At 40.9% G+C, this 21,900-nt stretch overlaps 1 protein-coding gene across 3 annotated transcripts in view; it reads left to right on the plus strand.

The window, feature by feature from the left end:
* The window catches only part of CDKAL1 (CDKAL1 threonylcarbamoyladenosine tRNA methylthiotransferase), a gene marked incomplete at its 5' end in the record, with an annotated part of 671,369 nt that overhangs the window by 101,602 nt on the left and 547,867 nt on the right, over positions 1–21,900 (plus strand). For all 3 annotated transcript variants that reach the window (XM_081086812.1, XM_081086813.1, XM_081086811.1), the window contains one exon: positions 3,757–3,841. In XM_081086812.1, the coding sequence (XP_080942938.1) occupies positions 3,757–3,841 (85 nt within the window). The remainder of the gene's footprint in view (positions 1–3,756; positions 3,842–21,900) is intronic.

Consider the following 21,900-nt stretch of genomic DNA (forward strand, 5'->3'; position numbering starts at 1 on the left):
TCATGGCAGCACTATGGTTTGATAATGAAAGACTAAATAATCATATCTTGAGGTCTAGATTCCATCTGGCTAGCCTAAAGTGTGTAGCCTTCCAAACCAGTCCTGATATTCCAGCTCAGGCATTGGCAATATTTGGCTAATGTGCAGATGACTTTCATTTCCATATCGGGAATTAACAGTAGTGCTGTAGGTCAAATCTCAAAGTAGATAAAAGCCTTTTTTGGGTCCTTTTCAAGTCTGTGTCTCTGAGTGTGGTGCCTTCTTACTGTCTTTTCCTTCCTTGGTCCATTCTTGTCCATCTACCTCATCCTTCTTTCCCTAAGGGCTCTTCTGTAATATTGTTTCTTCCTCCTGAACACTGGAGAACCTGCCATGAATGCTCTGATTAAGGCAAGACCGTAAGATGTTAACCTTCTCTTCTCAGATATTTAAATCAGTAACCTATTCATCTACTAGTGGTAGTATATTGGGTGATGAGGTTCTGGAAAGACAGGTTTTTGCGTATTTCTTGTTTGTTTTAGATGGTGCCACTCCAAGACGACATGCTAAGTTCACTTATTTCTTCTGTTTCAGCTTCATTTCATTCCCATCCTCCCTCTCATGTTAGTGTTTGAAGTTGGGATATCTTAAAATTGATAAGAACATGAATGTCAAGTCCCACTCCTCTTGAGGGGCTGTTACTGAGTTGAAAGTGTTTTTTATAGTAAATGGCATCTTAGATCCCTGGCTTTTCTCCTCCTGTTCTCCCTATGTCCAGTCACTCCGTTTGTCTCTCTGTCACTAGAACATGGCAAGCTTGGTCCTCTTTCTAGGCCTTTGCTTTTGTGTTATCTCTCAGAAAGCTCTTCTGATCTTTGCAGATTCTTTCCCATTATGTAAGTCCCAGTTCAGATTTGAACTTCTGAGGGAGACTTATTTTGACTAGCAACACTCCCCACCCCCAGTTATTCTTTGTCCATTACCCCCTTTTATTGTGCTAATATTGTTGACTGAAATTATTAGCTTGTTTCCCTATTTTTGTTTTTTATCACACTTCCTCCTTAAGATTGTAAACTCCTAGAGGGTAGAAACTCTTGCAACAGCTCTATCCTCATAACTTAGAACATAGCCTGACACACAGTGGATCTTCATTGTGTTGTGGTTGTTGACTGACTGTTTTATGCTTGTAAGTAGAACAATCTTTTGACAATAATAAGGAAGATATATTAACACAAAACTGAGTTAAGAAGTAATTGGATAAGAAACTGTGTTTATTGGAGGAGAGACTTCTCTTTTGTGGGATAGTTACTATTCACTTAGGTAATTTTGTGGGCACTTTGGTATATTCACAGGTTTTCTGTTGATTGTAACTACTGGGTCACCAGCATAGTATTCACTTTATTTTGAAAGTCAGCACATCCCAACATTGACAGAATTCCAGACCAAGTGGAATGATTTGCCTTATATATTGCTGAAGTTCTCCTTGAGCAGCTTTTGTTGAGTTATCTGGTGGCTTTATGGTGACTGAATAGAAGAATGTACCAGGATACCAACCTGACATCTGGCACAAGTAGTTCTGCCTTTAGGTTTTTGTTGGTTTGTTTTTATTGATTTCAGAGAGGAAGAGAGAGGGAGAGAGAGATAGAAACATCAATGATGAGAGATAATCATTGATCGCCTTCCTTCTGCATGCCCCACACTGGGGATCAAGTCTGCAACCCGGGCATGTGCCCTGACCAGGAATTGAACCATGACATCCTGGTTCATAGATGAGTGCTCAACCCTGAGCCATGCTGGCCGGGCTATTTGTTTTAAATAAATCCACAGTCTTTATATTTTTGCCATGAGCTAACAGATATAATATATTGCTCATAGTTTTGTTTTGTCTTTCCAAACTCCACATTCATTTAGTACATTAATGAGTACCCACTATGTACCAGGCACTGTCATAACTGCTGGGGATATAGCTATGAGTATGATAAAGTGTTAGCTCTAAATTGTTGTTAAATAAATTGGTGACTTACTTGAAGCTCATTTCAAATAATTAGCATGACCTCAGAGCTTTAGGAGGTTGGTATGTAGGTCTCACACATTATGCCTCTGTCATCTTTCTTCTTGAACCTACTTGTATACTCTTTAGTGTTCCATGGTTACTTGAATGTCTGTTCTGTGCCATTACTGTGTTAGGTCCTGGACATTCAGATAAAAATGTTGTCTTCAGTATTTCTTAACTAGTAATAAGTACAGGCTGGAAAAATGAATTATTTTAATACGCAATTATGAAGTGCCAGAATGCTTTATGCAGTCTACTGTGGGAGTGCAGAGAAGAGGCATCTAAGAAACCTTTAGCTGAAACTGAAGGTGGATGGGCAGATGAAGGGCTATCTGAGTTGCCATTCTGAAGAAAATAAAGGTATTCTAGTCACAAGGTTTAGGAATTTCAGGTGGTTTGGTGTGGCTGGAGAGACGGATGAATTTAGGGAGAAATGAATATTGAAATTGGGGAGAAATGAATATTGAAGTTGAAGATCTGGATAGGCCTTGAATATCACCATAAAATCATTGGAAGATTTCAAAGTGCTACAGTCAGATTGATATTAGAGGAGTATCTTTCAGATGGCATTGTGGGGAATCATTTGGAGGGAACTAGAGGAGGTAGGTGAATGCCCATCATTTCCAAGTTTAAGCAGGGAAGTTGACATAATCAAATTTATGTTTTATGAAAGGCCACTCTGCTGTTGAGTGGGACATACACTGTGGTGGTGGTGCGGGGTGGGGATGAATAGGAGGAGTGAGATGAGTATAGTAATAAGGAACTTCCCTTGCCTTTTTAGCATTTCAAGAATTTTTGGATCTTTATAGAAACATTTTATCATTTTTTATAATAAAATTTTGGGCGAGAAGTTTTTGCCAAGTTACTAAAGCTTTGATGTGCTCCCCCACCCTCTCATGTAATGCTCGCACGTGAAGCCCCCTTCTAGCATGGAGGTTGTACATACAGGCATCCCTTAGTCCTCTTAGTTCTTCATGTGTTTTGACCTCAGCTTTGGTTCTTACTAAAATACCATTGAAGGTACGGCAGTTTTCAATTTTGGTTTTCCTTTCATTGTGGTAATCCTATTTTAAAGTGTAAGTCCTTTAAGGCAGCAAGGTAGTTGGAATAGCGTCAAGCTCTTGAGGCATTTGTAAATTCATGTCTATAAACACAATGGGTTTGGGTGATGTGTTGCACTGCTGGTGAGTTTATTATAGTATGTAACAATATCTAATAAATTGTTGAGAGGAATAAAAGCCTCAGTTTAAGGTTAGTCTTTAACGTTTACAAGGAGGACAAATTATATTTTTAATAACTTCTCAAACTGAAGAATATTCAGTGTATGATAATACATGAGCTTGAAAAATATTACCGTGCAGTCCCAAAGGGGCAATTTTCTATTCAGAGGCAAGTTTAAGACAGTTTCACTTTAGTTTTTGGAAGTTATTAAATACTCTCAAGTATTGGAAATACAGGAAGCAAATGTTGATCCTCTTGATATTTTAAATGAAAAGATAATAGCAGAGGTTATACATTTAAAATATCTATTTCTCATTAATATTTCCACATTACAGCAGTTACCTACTGTATTGTAATTGCCTGTTTACTTGCCTTTCTTCTCTACCTCTCTCCGCTCTCCACCACCAGTTCCAGTGCTACTTAAATAAGCACTTGGATATTTCTGACCGATTAAATGTGACACTTTTCTTTCTTTCTTTCTTACTTTTTTTTTTTTTTAACAGAAAATGCATCAGACGCAGATTTATGGCTCCTGAATAGTTGCACTGTAAAAAACCCAGCGGAAGACCACTTTAGAAATTCAATTAAGTAAGTAGAAGTTAATTTTTTTACAAGTGAGGTAAGACTTGATTTAAGGAAATTAGCTTTTAAAAGATTGCTAATAATATCAATATTCGGTATGCATCAAAAAAGTATAAATTGGATTTTAATATATTGTTTTTGCATTTATCTGCTAAAGAAGGAAATGTTAATGTAGACTTTTCTAATAGGTCAGTGGTCGGCAAACAGGCTTGCGAGCCACATGCGGCTCTTTGGCCCCTTGAGTGTGGCCACGAAGTTTCAATTGCACTGTACGTGCGCGCCCGCACGTGGTACTTTGTGGAAGAGCCACACTCAAGGGGCCGCAGTTTGCCGACCACTGTAATAGGGGATTTGTATATTTGCGAAGTTAGCTAATAGGTGATTGGAATATTTGTTAAGTATTAAAAATGTACTCTTCTCAGGTAATCCATTCTGTACTTCCTGAACCTACCCAGAGCAGTCCTTAGCCTCTTTTCTCTCCCCTGACCATTAGCACTGTTCTAGGTGCTAGTAATGCAAGGGAAATGGAGATTGTTGGGGGAGATGAGCATGTAAGCCCTTGGTTCTTGCTTTGTCCCCTCAAGTTTAAAGTGAAAGAATATCTTCTGTTCACATGTGCTCTGAATTTTAGCCTACCCACCTTCTTAGAAATCTCATTTCATAAACTATTTCCTCATTCTCCTATCTTTTCTACCTCTGCAGTCCCATTGGTACCTTTTCATTGACATTTAAATAATATGCTCAGGCCTAATCACCCCAAGTATCCATTTTAGCTATTGTCGGATTTTTCTTCTTGCCTTCCTAGCCAGACTTGAGATTCTTCACCTCCTAACTTCGATCTAAAACTCATACCCCTCTCTTCTCAAATTGGTTTTATTATGAAATATACATATATAAGATTTATGAAACCTATAGTTTAAATAATAATAATATTGCCATTAATATGTCCACCACCCAGCATAAGTAATATGATGTTGTCAAGACCTTAGAAATTCTCATGTGTCCCTCTTTCAGTCACACCCTAAAAAGAAAATTTTATCCTGGTTTCTGTGTGTCATTCCATTGCTTTATTAGTAAATTTATCATCTGTTAAGTATATCTCTAAACAATTGGTTGTTTAGTTTTGCCCTGTTTTAGACCTTATTTATTGGACTTAAACTTTTGATGTTCTGAGATTTGCTTCTTTTCCTAAGCAAATCCATGATTTATCCATGTTGATGGATATAAAATTTTTCTGGTTCCTTGTTGCATGAGTTTGCCACAATTTATCCATTTTATTGTTTATAGAGTTGAGGTTTTCCAGGACTTTCCTTGTATGAATGAAGACTGCTGCTATGAATATTTTGAACATGGTTTCTGGTGCACATGTGGAAGACTTATTTTAGGCTGTGTAACGGGGAGCTGAATTATTGGGTCATGGATATGTACATAGTCAAACTTTAGTAGATAATGCCAGACTCTTCCCAAATGCATGTGTCATTCACTCCCACCACTAATGGATGCGGGTAGTTGTTTTCAATTCTTGCTGATACTTGATATGGCCAGACATCTAACTTTTGACAATCTAGTGGTGGAGATGGTATCTCAGTGTGGTTTTAATTTGCATTTCCATGGTTACTAATGATGTTGAGCATCTTTTATGTTTATTGGCCATTTGGATTTTCCTTTTTTGTGAAATGGCTTTAAAATTTTTTTCCTGTTGAATTGTCTTTTATTTATTTGTGGGAATATGTTACATGTAGACTAGATACTAATCATTACATGTTACACATGTTGCAGATACCAATTGTGGTTTATCTTTTCACTTTCTTTAGTGCTGGAGATAAATTTTGGTTTAACATTAATGTCTTTCCTTTGAGTGTATGCTATTATTGTTTAAGAACTCTTTCCTTACCCTGAAGTTAAGGTATTCTCCAGTATTTTCTTCTAAAAGTCTTATGGTTTTTACTCGTTGCACAGATTTATAATCTGTATGGAGTTGACTTTTTTGTTTGCTTATATGGTGCTAGAAAGGGGTCCAGTTTATTTTAAATTTCAAAAAAGTTTTATTATTTTTCATGTAGGATCCAAATTTTTCCAGTATCATTTATTGTTTTGTTTTTGTTTTTAAAAGATTTATCCTTTCTCCCCTTAGCTATGAACTAGTGGCCCAGTGCACGAATTCATGCACGGGTGGGGTCTGGCTGGCCCGGCCCCAATTGGGGCAGATTGGGGCTGGGCCTGTTGGGAGGAGGAGATAATGGGAGGTTGGCCGGCTGGCCGGCCTGCCCCGATTGGAGCCCAATCAGGGTTGGGCCCGATTGGGGGATGGGCCAAGGGCAAGTGGCTGGTGGGCCCTGTCCCTGATTGGGGTGGGGGGGGCGATCAGGGGCCAGTGGCCTGGGGGAGGGGTCATGGGTGGTTGGTCGCCTGCCCTGCCCCTTATCGGAGTGGGGGGGAAGATCGGGGGTTGGGCCGGCTGGGGGAGGAGCCACAGGCAGTTGGCTGGTTGGCCCCACCCCCTGTTGGGGTAGGGTGGCAATAAGGGGCGGGGCTAGCAGGGGGGAGGGGCTTTGGGCCGATCAGGGTGGTGGGGACCCATTGGGGGTGGGGCCAGCCAGGGGAAGGGCTGCAGGAGGTTGGCCGGCCGGTCCTGCCCCCTTTTGGGGTTGGGGGGTTATCGGGGGCAGGGCTGGCTGGGGAGAGGAGCTGTGGGCTATTGGGATGGGGCAGACCAATCTGGTGCGAGGCCGGCTTGGGGGAAGGGCTTCGGGGGGGGGGGGAGATTGGCCGGCCACCCTGCCCTTGATTGGGGTGGAAGAGGTCAATCAGGGGCAGGGCCGGCTGGGGGGAGGGGCTGCGGGGGAGTTGGCCGCCGGCCCCACCCCGGGATCCGGCTGGTTCACTGGCCACAGTGACTATCATAGTGACCGGTCATTCTGGTTGTTACGGCGTTCCAGTCACTGGCTTTTTATATATATAGATTACCCACTCTGTCATATTGAGTGTCCATAGATGCTTGGGTCTATCTCTGGGTTTTATTTATTTTTTATTATTCTATTTCTTTATTATGATACTTATTGTACACAGCCATAATTAGTATAGATTTATATTAAGTCTTGATATTTGAGAATGTTCATGTGTTTTTGTTTTTCTTTAAGGGTGGCTTGGCTTTTCTTTGCCCTTCCATATAATTTCAAGTGATTTTGATTTTGACTACATTGAGTTGTCTTCTTTTTTTTGTTTTGTTAATCCTCACCTGAGAATATTTTTTCCACTGATTTTTTTTAGATAGAGTGGAAGGGAAGGAGGAGAGGGAGACAGATTGAAAGAGAGGAGGGATGAAGGGAGGGAGGCAAAGAGAGAGAGAAACTGATGTGAGAGAGAGACATCCATTGGATGGTTCCTACATGCACCCTGATCTTGCCAGGGATCCACCTGCAGCTGAACCAGAGGCCTTTTGGTCCACAGGCTGAGACTCTCATCACTGAGCTGAGCCAGCCAGGGCATTCCTGTGAATCTTTCAGAATTTTTTCCCTAAAAGTGTACATAGGTACTGAATTGTTCCAGTATCACTAATTTAAAAAGTATTCTATTCTTTCTCCTTTTACCTGTGCAGTCCTTTTTTATCTTTATGCTATTGTAAAAGGTAAATTAAAAAAAAATAATTTTCTAAATGTGCCTACTCTCTTGGTCTCGGGGTTATATCATGCAGCAGTGTGAAGGATGGTTGGGTATAAATGAGTCTAGATCAGGAGTCCCTAGGACAGACTTGCAGTAGTCCAGGTACTGATGCCTCCTTTTTGGTGGCCGCATTCAGAGTTGAAAGGAAGGAGTCGACTTGAGAAAGAAGAATTCTTTTTTTTTTTAAATATATTTTTTTATTGATTAAGATATTACATATGTGTACCCTCCCCCCCCCCCCCCCCCCGCTCATCCCCTCACCCCCCCGTTGTCCGTGTCCATTGGTTAGGCCTATATGCTTGCATATAAGTCCTTTGGTTGATCCTTCCCCCTTGCCCCCACCCTCCCCTACCTTCCCTCCAAGGCCCGACAGTCCAATCAAAGCCTCTCCGTCTCTGGATCAGTCCTTGTTCATCAGTTTATGTTGTTCATTATATTCCACAAACAAGTGAGATCTTGTGGTATTTATCCGCTCTCCAGTTCCATCGATGCTGTGGCAAATGGTAAGAGTTCCTTTTTCTTCTTCCTCTTCTTAAAGAATACCTTTCAGCATTTCATATAATGCTGGTTTGGTGGTGATGAACTCCTTTAGCTTTTTCTTATCCGTGAAGCTCTTTATGTGACCTTCCATTCTGAATGATAGCTTTGCTGGATAAAGTAATCTTGGTTGCAGGTTCTTGCTATTCATCTCTTTGAATATTTCTTGCCACTCTCTTCTGGCCTGCATGGTTTCTGTTGAGAAATCAGCTGACAGTCGTATGGGTACTCCCTTGTAGGTAACTGACTGTCTTTCTCTTGCTGCTTTTAAGATTCTCTCTTTATCTTTTGCTCTTGGCATTTTAATTATGATGTGTCTTGGTGTGGTCCTCTTTGGACTCCTTTTGTTTGGGGTTCTCTGCGCTTCCTGGACTTGTAGGTCCATTTCTTTCACCAGGTGGGGGAAGTTTTCTGTCATTATTTCTTCAAAAAGGTTTTCAATATCTTGCCCTCTCTCTCCTTCTGGTACCCCTATAATTCTGATGTTGGTACGCTTGAAGTTGTCCCAGAGGTTCCTTACACTATCTTCATATTTTTTGAATCTCTTTTCTTTTTTCTTTTTCGGTTGGGTATTTTTTGTTTCTTTGTATTTCAAATCTTTGACTTGATTCTTGGGATCCTCTTGTCTGCTGTTGGATCTCTGTAAATTATTCTCTATTTCAATCAGTGTATGCTTAATTTCTAGTTGGTCCTTTTTCATGTCCTCCATGGTCTCACTATACTCCTTGAGGGATTCATTAAATTTATCGGCGGTTTCCATAAAATTCTTGACAAACCCTATAAACGTGGCCTTGAACTCTATATCCAGTCGTCTGGCCTCCTCCGTTTCTGCCAATTGTGACCTGTTTCTTTGTCTCCTCATTTTGGCTGCTTCCCTGTGTTGATAGAGTGGCCCTGCGCGCCAGGTGTCCTGTAGGGCCCAGTGGCTCAGCCTCCCCAGTTACCTGGGGTGGACACTCTTGGTGCACTCTTGGTGCCTTGGTTGTTGTAGGATCACTGGGAGGAATTGACCTCCAGGCCAATTGGCTGTGGGAAGCAGCTGTGTCTGAAGTGGGAGAATGGTCCTCCTCTGACCACTGGGTACAGTGGCTCCTGGATCTAAGGAGGTGCTAATTCAGCCCCTGCCTGAGGCCTCACAGCCGGGGCCACGAAGAGGCTCAGCTGTGAAGCAATGCAAGCCGCTGCGGGGCCTTGGGCCTTCTCTTGGAAGTTCCGGGTCTGCTTGGCTGGGCTATAGTTAGGTACATTCACATGCAAAAGCCTCTGCTGCAGCCTGGATGGGGCGGGGTCTCAGGGAGTCAAAAGGGCGGAGAAAGAAGCAATGGCTGATTCTCCTCGCCTGGAGTCGCGTGTCTCAGTGTCCCGGTAACGGCTGCAAGCACCTCTGAGGGAAATCCGCCCTCAAGTTCGCCCGCTGCCGCCTTACAGACCAGCCTCTCCCCGTATGAGTCCTGGGTCCCCAGAGACTTCCCAGAACCGGAGTTCAGAGCAGTCGGGAGCTTGTGATTCAAAAAGACAGCCGCGTCCTCTGGTGCCACCCCCTTTCCGCGCCCGCGAGCCGCCGCCGTACCTCTGCACTCAGCCTCCGCAGCTCCTCTGGCTCTCAGCGTGCTTTTCTTTTCTTCTAGTTGTAGAAATTACACTCAGCCAGCCTTCCTGTTTTTCTGGACGATGTTTGCTCCGTCCTTTGGGATAATTTTCAATTGCTGTGGGAGGCGACTATTTCCTGGTGTTTATCTATGCCGCCATCTTAGTTTCCCGGAAAGAAGAATTCTTTACACTTTTAGCATTATTGAATATGACATCTAGATTTTTGACTAGAATGATATAGGGAATTCCAGAAAGGGGGTTCAGTTAGAGGGAAGACATGTTTTGGTTTTAATCATGTTGTATTTGAAGTCACAGCTAAATATTATATTAAAATAGTGGATCGTCTTTTATTTTTATTGATTGTATTCTTTGTGGCAGACTACTCAAAGTGCTTTACATCAATTGGATATTATCTAGCTTAATTTTTGCAGGCTGTCACATTGTAGATTTCAATTTTATTTCTATTTGACAGATGAAGAGCCTCTCTTTCATATATGAAGTTCCTAAGACTGTTTGGTTCATAAATGGGGTTAGGTGGGATTTTAATGTAGGCAGTCTGACTAGGAGTCTGTATGTTTAGTAATTTTATTACTCTGCTTCCCAGATAAAGATGTCAGGTAAGCAGTTGTAGAATTGAGGTAGATACCACTGTAGTGATATGGATTTTATATTGTTTGCATAGAAATTGTCATAGTTGAATGTAATGGCATCCTCACATCAGAAATTACAGAAGGAGCAAAGAAGAGTTCTTTCCAGAACTGTGGTGGGACGCAGAGGAGGTGGTCGTGATGTGGGATGGAACAGTGTAATGTGGGTTATGTTTAGGAGCAGGAGAAGGAGGAGTTAAGCCAGGAGCAGAGGGTTATGTTTATCAGATGCTGCTCATTTTCAAAGAATGCTTTTGATTTTATGTTCTCAGATTATCCATTTTTCCTCCTTTAGGAAAGTAAATAAGATATAAAGGTATTTTAGTGCTACTGATACCCCTAAGACCCCAAAGGTTTAGTTTCTGTAATTGGTACTTTTATAATCTAACTAGAGGCCCGGTGCACAAATTCGTGCACCAGTAGGTTCCCTTGTCCTGGCTTGCGGGATTGGGCCGAAACTGGCACTCTGACATCCCCCAAGGGGTCCTGGATTGTGAAAGGGTGCAGGCCAGGCTGAGGGACCCCACAGGTGCACAATCGGGGCTGGGGAGGGACACGGGAGGTTGGCCAACCAGGGAGGGATTGCGGGAGGGCTCCAGGGTGTGTCTGGTTCATCTTCGCTCAGTCCCGATTGGCTGGACCCCAGCAGCAAGCCAACGTACCGGTTGGACCATCTGCCCCCTGGTGGTAAGTGCATGTCATAGTGACTGGTCCACTAGTTGACTGTCTGCCCCCTGGTGGTCAGTGCATGTCATAGCGAGTGGTTGAGCAGCCTTAGCATATCATTAGCATATTATGCTTTGATTGGTTGAATAGCTGACCGGTCTGCTGGACACTTAACATAATATTAGGTTTTTATTATATAGGGTTAATGGATATACTTCTAGATTGTTTCTATAAGTTTAAAAACTCAAATTTAACTTGTGTTAGTGGATTTTGTTATGCACGTAAACTGTGTTGTGAATGTGGCTCAGAGTAAGGATATGGTGTTTGAATGATTAAGTGAGGTAACCATATGAGAAAGGTTGTCATTTTAACCAGAGCCAGTGCAGGCAAGCACAGATTCCTTTAATGCACTATTCTGCTTGATTGGAAGATAATTTAAAAACAATATTAGAGTTGATTAAGTATTTTTAAAAATTATGGCTTTGAAGACATTTGATGATTGCAACTAGTTCTTGTTAACACCTAAGCTAACATTTGGTTTATTTCCAAAATAAATACAATGCTGTAAAAAAAGCACAGTAATAAATTGACATTGAGAAAACATCAAATTTAAGTGACATTTATACATTTGAAAACTTTCAGTAATAGATTACCTACTCTTGTCAAGCATTTTGCTTTATTTAGCTGCTTTCCCCCTTGTCATCATCTCCTAACAAAGAACAACAAAGATGAATAGTTCTTAAACTCATTATACCTTGTCATGCTACCTATTTATCTTTTTTGATTTTTTACAGAGAGGAAGGGAGAGGGATAGAGAGTTAGAAACATCGATGAGAGAGAAACATCGATCAGCTGCCTCCTGCACACCTCACACTGGGGATATGCCCGCAACCAAGGTACATGTTCTTGACTGGAATCAAACCTTCTCTCAGTTTCAGTTCTATCCTTTCCCTTCACCCTCCTCTCTTGCATGCATTCCTACCCAGGTTAGTAAGGCAAGATACAAATTCAAGGAGAGTCGGACAAGGATTTCCTTTCTCCTTGTTTTGTTGCACTCATTCCCATATGCTCAAATGCAAAGATTACAAGGAAGAGCTAGGACCTATTTTTTTCTTACTGGGACCACCTATAAATAATGATTGCTTCACTTTGCCACTCATCCCCACTGTTGGTCATCTGTTTTTTGTTTTGTTTTGTTAATTTCATCCTCACCTGAAGATCTTTTTTCCATTGATTTTTAGAAAGAGTGGAAGGGATGGAGGCGGGAAGGGGGGAGATAGATAGATAGATAGATAGATAGACAGACAGACAGACAGACAGACAGAGATTGGTTTCTTCCTGAACTTCCACATGTTCCCTGACCAGCCAGGGATTGAACCTGCAACCTCGGTATGTTCCCTGACCAGGAATCAAACCCGCCACCTTGATGTACGGGACAGTGCTCCAAGCAACTGCACTACACTAGCCAGGGCTAGACCATCTTATTTTAACAGGAGTAAAGAAAAATGACTCTGAGGGATTTACTGTCTTCCATATGATTAATCCATTTTCATTGATGAAGACCCATGAATTGATTGTGAATTTCTGACAAGATGGCCATGGACAGATTTCTTTGGGCGGGGAGGGGAGGCGGGAGTGTGGGCTATTTCTCCTGGTGGTGGTCAAAATATTAGTTTTGCAACTGCACAGTATAAACAGTATTGGGAAGAATATTATTTAATCTTGGTCAGAGAGAATATTGGCTTAAAATTAATGGGAAATCTTCATTTTATAAACTAGCGCTGATAACAAATCACTCTATCTTTAAATGATTCCTTAATTTGATTAAAGTATCTGGTATGAAAAAGCATATCTGTATTAATCTGTAGGGTGTACTGCTAACTATTTCTACTGGTTTTCTACTAGTGATCTAATTACTAAAGGTTTACAGTGTTTGTATAAATGATGTTCAGATTGATAAAAGAGTAGGAGTTCTAAATAGCAAAAATGCAGTTAAAATATTTTTTTTTGCTGCCTCATGACTTTCAAATCTTAAGTGCTATTGCCTTTACTAATTTTGGAAAACTTGTTCAGCCCATGATTGGTGATGGCAGCCTATTGCATGCATCTCTTTTCCTCTGAGGCATTTGTGGTTGCCTTGTCCTTGTTTTATCCATTATGCCAATTTGATTTAGACATATGGCCTTTAACTTAAGGGGTTCTTGAGCAGACAAAGATGTTTTTGAAAGAGATCAAAAGTTTCAAAAAAATAAAATTTGCTCTTAATAAGAAAATGGCTTTAGTTAATGCTTTATAGAAATGTGGGATCTTTTCCATGCCACCTAAAGGAGGTCATGCAGAGGCTGGTGAAAATAAACACATCTTGTGTGTTCTATATAAATGACAGAAAGAATAGCCAGCTTGCTTTGATCATGGACTGTCAACCTCTGTTTGACCTTGTGCATTATTAACCCAAATGGGCATTGTGGCTTAGCCATACTGATAGTAGATAGACAAGAGTCACCAGTTCTTTGAACCATCTTTGCTTGTAGAAATGCATGGTAATATAGATGGTATCTGAGTGAAGTTACTGGAAAGAACAATTGGAAATATAAAGAGAAATGGACAAAGAAGTTTGTTTTGAGACAGAGGAAACCTGCTTTGTATATCTTCTGTCTACAGGAAAGCTCCTTATATAGAATTCTGTTGATCATCCTCATTATTGGATAGCTATTCCTATAATGAAAATATTTTTTTTGCTTCATGTAGATTTAACTTTGAGTTCTTCATCGTAAATTGAAGTTGGGGAAGGTACCAGAATATTATTTCAACTTGAATTTGTAAAATAAATTGCCTTCAAAAAAGCTGACTTAAGAATAGAGAAAAACTTTCCCTTTCAGTTAGTCATTATCAGTTAAAAATAAAATAAAAGATTTGACTGGTTCAATTTTTTTTAAAAAATAGTGAAGCATTGAATGGCTGCACACTTCCTACAAGGGATCAAGCCCACAGCTGTGCATGTGCCCTGACCAGGAATCAAACCTGCAACATTTTGGTGCAAGGGAGGATGCTCAACCAGCTGAGCCACACTGGCCAGAGCTTGACTGGTTCTATTTTAACTGGTCTTTTTCTTTTTTAATTAAAAAATTTGGCATTGGAAGATAAAACATTGGGATTTAGTTTGGCCTTTTGCAAGAAACAAGTTAGGTAACAGAAGTTGTTTTGTTAAACTTATTTTTTAATACTTTAGGTTGTGGAATTTTCTTTAAACTTAGATATTTTAATTTTAGCTTTTCTAGTTGTATGAAATAGCTTTAATTAAATATCAGTTTTATGTTATTTTTTAAAATGTCAATAGCACATACAGTGAATCATTGTAAGCTTTTTCAGTCACAGTCTTATTGTTTCAGCTATCCTTGCCCACCCACAAGTTTCCCTCTATTTGCAAAGTTCAAAATATTTTACTATTTGACTTAGTATGTATTATTGATCAGGTACTGTCCAATGTGATTTTCCCCCCTCTAAATAGTGCTGTGTTTAATATGAGTTTACACTACCCCTGACCATTTCTCATCTATATACTTCCATTGTGTAGATCCTATCTATATGCTGATTATTCCCAAATTTCTGTTTCAGACCTTAGTCTCTCTTTCTAATATCCAGACTTGTGTATCCCATTGTTTCCTATACTTCTTTATTTAGATGACTCATTAGCACTTCAAATCATCAGAACCTCTTCATTACCTCTCCCTTTCCCTAGCTAGTGATTCCATTCCTATTGCTTATCTTCTTTGCTTGCATAGTCATCCATCATATAGATGGGGAGTTTTTCTTGGTTCCCTGTTTCTTTCCCCTGTTTTTCTCTGTGGACTGAAGGACTGACTCTTCTTCTAACATATCTTTTCCTTCCTCCTCTTGACTTCTCCCTTCTCTTTCCTTTTGCCCAGTGTTTTATTGCTTATCTTATATATTTAAATGGATAATATGCAAAGGAGTTCGATCAGGGGACCAGGAGTTTGATTGCTTGCTATGACATGTGCTGACCACCAGGGGGCGGGGCGGAATGAAGGAAGGCCCCGGCTGGCAGCCGGAAGGCCCTGATCAGCTCTGATCGCTGGCCAGGCCTAGGGACCCTATCCATTTACGAATTTCGTGCACTGGGCCTCTAGTGTGGTAATAAAATGTTCCTCTTGGCACTCGCAGTGAACCACTGTGTTCTCATGTTTCATCAAATTGCGATAAACTAGACCAGTGGTCGGCAACCTGTGGCTCGCGAACCACATGCGGCTCTTTGGCCCCTTGAGTGTGGCTCTTCCACAAAATTCCATGTGTGGGCACGCATGTACAGTGTGATTGAAACTTCGTGGCCTATGCGCAGAAGTCGGTTTTCGGCCTGGGCGAGTCTGTTTTGAAGAAGTGGCGTTAGAAGAAGTGGGGGGTGTCGGTTGGTTGGGCGGTTGGAGACGTTGTGGAGTGAAAGAAGATATAGTGTTGAGGGTTGAGAAAGGTATATTGAGATGGTTTGGACATACAGAGAAGATGAACGAAAGGAGATAGACGAAACAAGTATACAAGACGAGTGTGGATGGGAGAGTTGGAAGGTGTCGACCTCAGCGAATGAACTTACCTCAGTCAGATTGAGGGCATTTTTAGCAAAGGCCAGTTTAGGAGTACCCTAATTAAGTTAAAAACAATGTACCTACCTATATAGTTTAAGTTTAAAAAATTTGGCTCTCAAAAGAAATTTCAATCGTTGTACTGTTAATATTTGGCTCTGTTGACTAATGAGTTTGCTGACCACTGAACTAGACCCTATCTTTTGAATTTAATCCTTTCTTTCCATATCTATTGTTAATGTCTTAGTTATGGTCCTCATTATCTCTTGCTCTGAATATTACAGTAGACTTTTAGCTTTTCTCAGCTTCTTTTTTTTTTCTACTTCATGTTTTCCTCTCCTCCATGCTTTCCTCTCCTGTAACAATTCCTTCTCATCCACAGGATACATATAGATAAACATATTAGTGTAGAAAGGTATTTTTTTTTTGTAACAAGGTATTTTAAAAAATCTGTTCCTTGTCTACTTTTCTGACCTCATTTCTCGCTAATCTATAGAATTTTACTTCTCCCTTATATTATGTGATTTTTAAAACACATAATGTATTTGCATATATTCTTTCCCCTGGAACATGCTCTCCCTTTCCCCCAAATGCATGTGTGCATGCGCGCGCATGCGCGCGCACACACACTCACACTCACACTCACATACCTCATGTAATTCTGCCTGGCAACCAGTTAATCTTTTGGAACTCATATCAAAGGTTATCTCCCTTCTAACTCCAACCCCTTACCACCAAGATCCACAGAGTTAATCACCCTCTGTTCTGTGCTCCTCTTTATCCCATACAAACATCTATTGTTGCATATTACATTTTATTATTTGTTTACATATTTGCCTCTTTACTAGATTGAGTCTTGAGGTCAGGTTATTGACCTCAGGAAAATCCTTTTTTATGGAGTCTTTGATTCTGAGACGCTACCATGTAATGATTTTTCTTTTCTTGGGAAACAGATACTATTAGTAAAGACTGCTTGTCAATTATTCTAAGAATGGTGCTCCAAAGCCAGTTTGAATCCCTAGTTAGGAACAGGCTGTATATTTACAAAAGGGGAAAGAACATTCTAATTTTCAAATATTGTATTTTTAATTTTTTAAAAACATATTTTTATTGATTTGAGAGAGTAAGGGAGAGGCAGTGAGAGGGAGAAACACCAATGATGAAAGAGAATCATTGATTGGCTGTCTCCTGCATGCCACACCCTGGGGATTGAACCCGCAACCCGGGCATTTGCCCTGACCAGGAATTGAACTGTGACCTTCTGGTTCATAGGTCAAAACTCAACCACTGAGCCATGCTGGCCAGCTCAAATATTGTATTTAAAGGACCCTCTTTAGAAATATGCTTGTTTTGCTTTTTATGTTTTGCTTATGGGCTGGGAAGAAACCTGTCCCTTGTTGTTCTAAATGAGGTTAGAAACTTCTGTTTGTCACTGTTGGTCTACAGTTTCTTTCCAGAGGGAAGTTGTAAAAGGGGTAAGAATTTTTCTCCTTTCTTGGAGTAGTCACTTGGTCATGCTGGCTGAAGCTCCGCTGTGAATGGCAGGACCCTGTTTTTCCTGCCAGCCTCAGTGAGCTTAGCCAGCTTCAGGATCTTGGCCATTAGATTAATTGAGGCATCTCATCCTGAGGGTAAGAAAGTTGTAGATAAAAACCTTGTCATGTTTGGCCTTGAGTTTGTCAAATAGTTGTAGTCACTCGATACATGTTTGTATGGTTAGATCGAACCTATTCTTTTCTTTTTAGAAGAGAGTTTAGCATCACTCTGCTGCACATGCATCAGCAGGTCATTGTTAATATATGTTATGTTAAGTATATATATTTTATGTTAAGTATATTTTAAACTATACACTTATATTATTATCACAGCACTTGCCTTACCTTTGAGTATTAAATTCAGTTTTGATGAATGAGCAAAGAATAGCAGATATATGACCAAAGTGGGGAGGAAATCAACATGGCTGTCGTGGGGGAAGAAGTAGAAGTGTTAGAAAGGTGTAGGATCTCTGTGGAATGAGTCAAACAGTAAGATGTATGCAGACGATGACATGGTCTTGCCGTTTACTGAAGGACTCCTTGTCTCTAGAACAGTGCCTGGTAAACAGTTGGCCCTGAGTTATTTAGTGAATGGAAAGCTGCTTTCATGAAGACCAAACTGCTCTGCAAAAGTTGCTGTTTATGTGTTAGGTCTTCTTCTTTTGTACCACATGTGAATTAGTATTATTCAAGACTTAAGTCATGGTTTTGTTTAGTTCTGTTGTTGCTAGGACTTTGGTATTATTTCCCCCCTCACCCCCCATTGGCTAGTCTGGGGTTAATAATGGTATTGGAGTAACATGCTTTCTGGAAACATAAATGAAGAGCTCTCTGTTGATTCCTAAAGTGAGGGGGATGAGTTATATAATTCAGAGCAGATTTTGACCAATTTCCTGTTACAGGCTTCAGTTGCTTATCCCCTAACCATGGAAACACATGGAGATGAATGGGAATGCAAGGATATTATTATGTGACATATGCCAGTGAGAAATTTGATGGGAAATAAAGGAAAAAGTATATTTGAGGGTTGAAATGCTGGTTAAATTAAAAAAAAAATCCACAAATGAAAAAAAAGTTACATTTACAGTTGAAAGATTTCTTAATTTGCATATCAGGAACAGAAAAAACAGTTCAGATGTAGTAAGTCATTTTAAAATGCAAAACTGAGTTTTATAGTTATCTAAAATCTTTTTGGAGAACAGTATTTTGCATATTTTATGATTACTGTTACATCAACAGTTGCTTTGTTTTTGCCATTTTAAGCAAGAGAGTGAGTGAAAGAGGTCAGTGTATTATGTACTAGCAACAGCTGGCTGATAGCATTGAATACTTACATAATTAAATATATGTGTTGGCTGTTGTCCTAACAACTCTGTAGGTGGAGGCCCCAGAAAGCATGCAGAAACTTGCTTCAGCAGGATTAAAGAAGAAATCAACATGATCTAAGCCTGTGCTTTCAGCCAAGAGTGATTTCCTATTGTTTTGTTTTGAAAGATATTCTACTTATTCTTGGTGTGTGTGTGTTTATACAACAGCAGAGGAAAAAAAGACTCTTGTGTTTAGTTCTCCCTTTACTCTATGTTCTGAGTGTGGAAGACACAGTCTTGCTTAATTTTTAGTCACTCAGTAGTGTTGTTAAATTAACTGATAACAAATGAAATAAAAAATGCATGACCTTTCAACCATAGGACATGATACTAAAACTGTTTCTGTTTCTTACTATGGTTTCCCTTAGGTTTAGGTGTCCTCTCGGCCATTTTAAAGAAATTACTTTGATTTTAGACTATACTAAAGCATGGTTGTCTATGATCAGAAAAATTGGGATGAGGTGGCAGTGAAGGAGAAATCAAATCCACGGGTAATATGCAACTGTGCTTTTAGCTAATAGCCTTACCTGTGGGTACAAATCCTGCTCAAAGTACCCTGTGTTTACTTGTGTTACTGTTTTTATAGTTGAAGGGCTGAGGCCTTTGAGTATAGTCTTTGATGATTGGATGGCTCCTTTATGGGTGTTAGAAAAAGATGCCATTCCTTGTAAGACCCAGAATGGCTGTGTGTGGCTGCCCCATGTTAATAACCCTGTATTTAATCATTTCTATTTGTCTGTACCCCATTTCAAAGTTCCTAAGGGGCAGCCACTATGTTTTTATCCCAGCACCTAGTACACTGGTTGACAATGATAGTTGAACAAAGGAATGAACCAACTCATATGTTTGCATTCTCTATATATTTATCCTTTGGACTCCCATACAGCCTTTGTCAGAATTAGTGTCTTCTTTTGTAGCTTTTTATAGAACATTTTCTGTATCTCTCTTTCCTATTACATTGTATTGCTTTGAATTAAATTCAGCTGCATGTCATGGAAAACCCAAAAAGTGGAGGCTTAAATAAGATAGGGGTTTTATTTTTCTTTATATAATGCAAAGTGCATAGTTAGAAAGTTGCTGGCTTTGATATACGAATTCATAGAAGGTGAAAGCTAAGTCTGCAGTTTTATGGTCTTTGCATGATGGTGTAAAATGGTTGTTAATCTCCAGCCATCACATGTACTTTCCAAAGTAGAGGAAGTACCAAAGGGGACAGTGCCAGTTGATTTTGTCCCTCCTTTAGAGGAGCTTATAGGAAGTCTCATTCAAAACCTGTGTTTACATCTCATTGGCTGGAACCATATCACATGAGTAACTCTATTGGTAAGGGAGGCCAGGAAATGTAGTATATTATCATTTGGTTAAGATTGGTCACATTGTTATTCCCAGCAGAACTGAAGTTCTGTTACTAAGGGGGAAAAGGAGCTGGGGGCTAACCATGTCTCTGCTGCAGGTTGTCATTTTAGAGCAAAACACTATTTCATTTATTTTTCTCACTTGTCAGTGGGTGAGACAAACAACCCTTCTTTCTCCTGTTTATTCAGAATGTTAAGAAACCACATAGTTGACAGTTGAGAACTTTTCTTTTTTTGGTTACTCTGAGCTGTCTCTGATGAAGTAATAACAAAATACACAGGAGAGGCTCATGGCTTAGATGTTGCGCACCCAAATAATAATAATGAAAAACAGAATACAGTAGGTACCTGAAAAACATCATTTTGATCTATAACAACTAGGGGTCCAGTGCACAAATTTGTGCACCTTCAAAGGAACTGTGGGCTGAGAGGCTGCGGTGGGCACAAGGGTGGATCTCAGCCCATCCTCTGCGCCCCCACCTGAACCCTCCCCCTGTGGTTTCCAGTCACCTGTCTGCCAGCAGCCCCCGCTGCCGCCGCTCCCATGCGCTGACATTGCTGGCCCCGCTCGCACCCATGGATGGCGCAGAGTGATTGGGGCCAGTGCCAGCAGCAGGTGTGAGTGGGGCTGGCGCTGTCAGTGGGTGCGAGTGGCAGCTGTTGCCCTGATCGCCCCTCAGGAGCAGGGGGAGGTGGAGAAGTCCTCAGGGGCAATTGGGGCCAGCAGCTGCTGCTCACACCAGCTGATGGCGCCGAGCTATCAGGACCAGCTTCAGGCGCCAGCAGTGGGTGCAAGAGTCAGCTGCCAGCTCTGATTGCTCCTCAGAAGCAGGGGAGGTGGAGACACCCTGAGGGACGATTGGGGCTGGCAGCTGCTGCTCGCACCTGCTGACAATGCCAAGCGATCGGTGCCAGCACTATGGTACCGGCAGTGGGTGTGAGCGGGGCTGGCGCCGGCAGCAGGTGCGAGAGTCGGCAGCAGGTGTGAGCACCCGCCAGGACTACGGCATGCAGGAGCAAAGAATTTTCAGTAACCACCAGAGGCTTGCCCTGATGACAGTGACGACGCCCTGTCTTGGTCTGGCGCCCCAGCTCACCTGATCCACCATCCCGCCACGGCCAACGTCTGCCGTGTTTCTTGCTCGTCCCCTGGTGGTCAGTGTACGTCATAGTGACCTGTTCTTCGATTGTTCAGTTGTTCCGCTGTTTGGTTTATTTGCATATTAGGGTTTTATATGTATCGTAGATGAGAAGAAAAAATATTGCTTCCTGGACAAGGCCACTTTTCTACGTCAAGTTTTCCCCATGTCTGGACTCTGTGGGCTCTGGTTTCCTCCCATATCCCAAAGTTGTGTATGTGAGGTGAATTGGCCTGATGAAGTGAGTCTAAGTGAGTGTGGGTGTGAGTGGCCGTGTGATGATGGAAGGGCATCCTGGCCAAGGTGGGTCCCAGCTTGCATCCTGACCTGCTGGGAGAGACTCTGGTCACCCAAGACCAGGAATGGAATCAGTGGGGTGGAAAATCATTATCTTACTTGTTTTTATTCGTCTTTCTTACATGTATGTAGAGCTCTCATTTACTTCACTGTTTAATATTGGAAGTGTTTTGGGTCTTATTTAGAAGTTTGATGATGTTTTTGTGACCAGTAATATGTGGTAGGAACTTAACTCTTGTTTCTATCCATTAGCCTAGGGTAAAATGGGTTTTGTTATCATCATTTGGCTTAAAGTTTTGGTTTCCAGTAAACTACCCACAATGTTAAGTGAGGACTTAGTGTAATTGGGATTTTCACATACTTACTTTCTACTCTTAAGATCTGCAATGAACGTATTTGAAATGGAATCTATAAGGAAAATATTTCATTGGTTCTAAGATTCAGTTTTGTAACATATTGTAAACCTGGTTTAGAAACTAGAAGTTGTAAAAGACAAAAAATACATATAAAATATATTTTTATTTATTTCAGAGAGGAAGGGAGAGGGAGAGAGAAATAGAAACATCAGTGATGAAAGAGAATCATTAATTGGCTGCCTCTTGCATGACCCATACTGGAGATCAGGCCCGCAAATTGGGCATCTGTACCCTGACTGGGGATCGAACTGTGACCTC

Source organism: Myotis nattereri (assembly GCF_964212035.1).
Source record: "Myotis nattereri genome assembly, chromosome: 3".
In the NCBI taxonomy this organism is placed as follows: domain Eukaryota; kingdom Metazoa; phylum Chordata; class Mammalia; order Chiroptera; family Vespertilionidae; genus Myotis; species Myotis nattereri.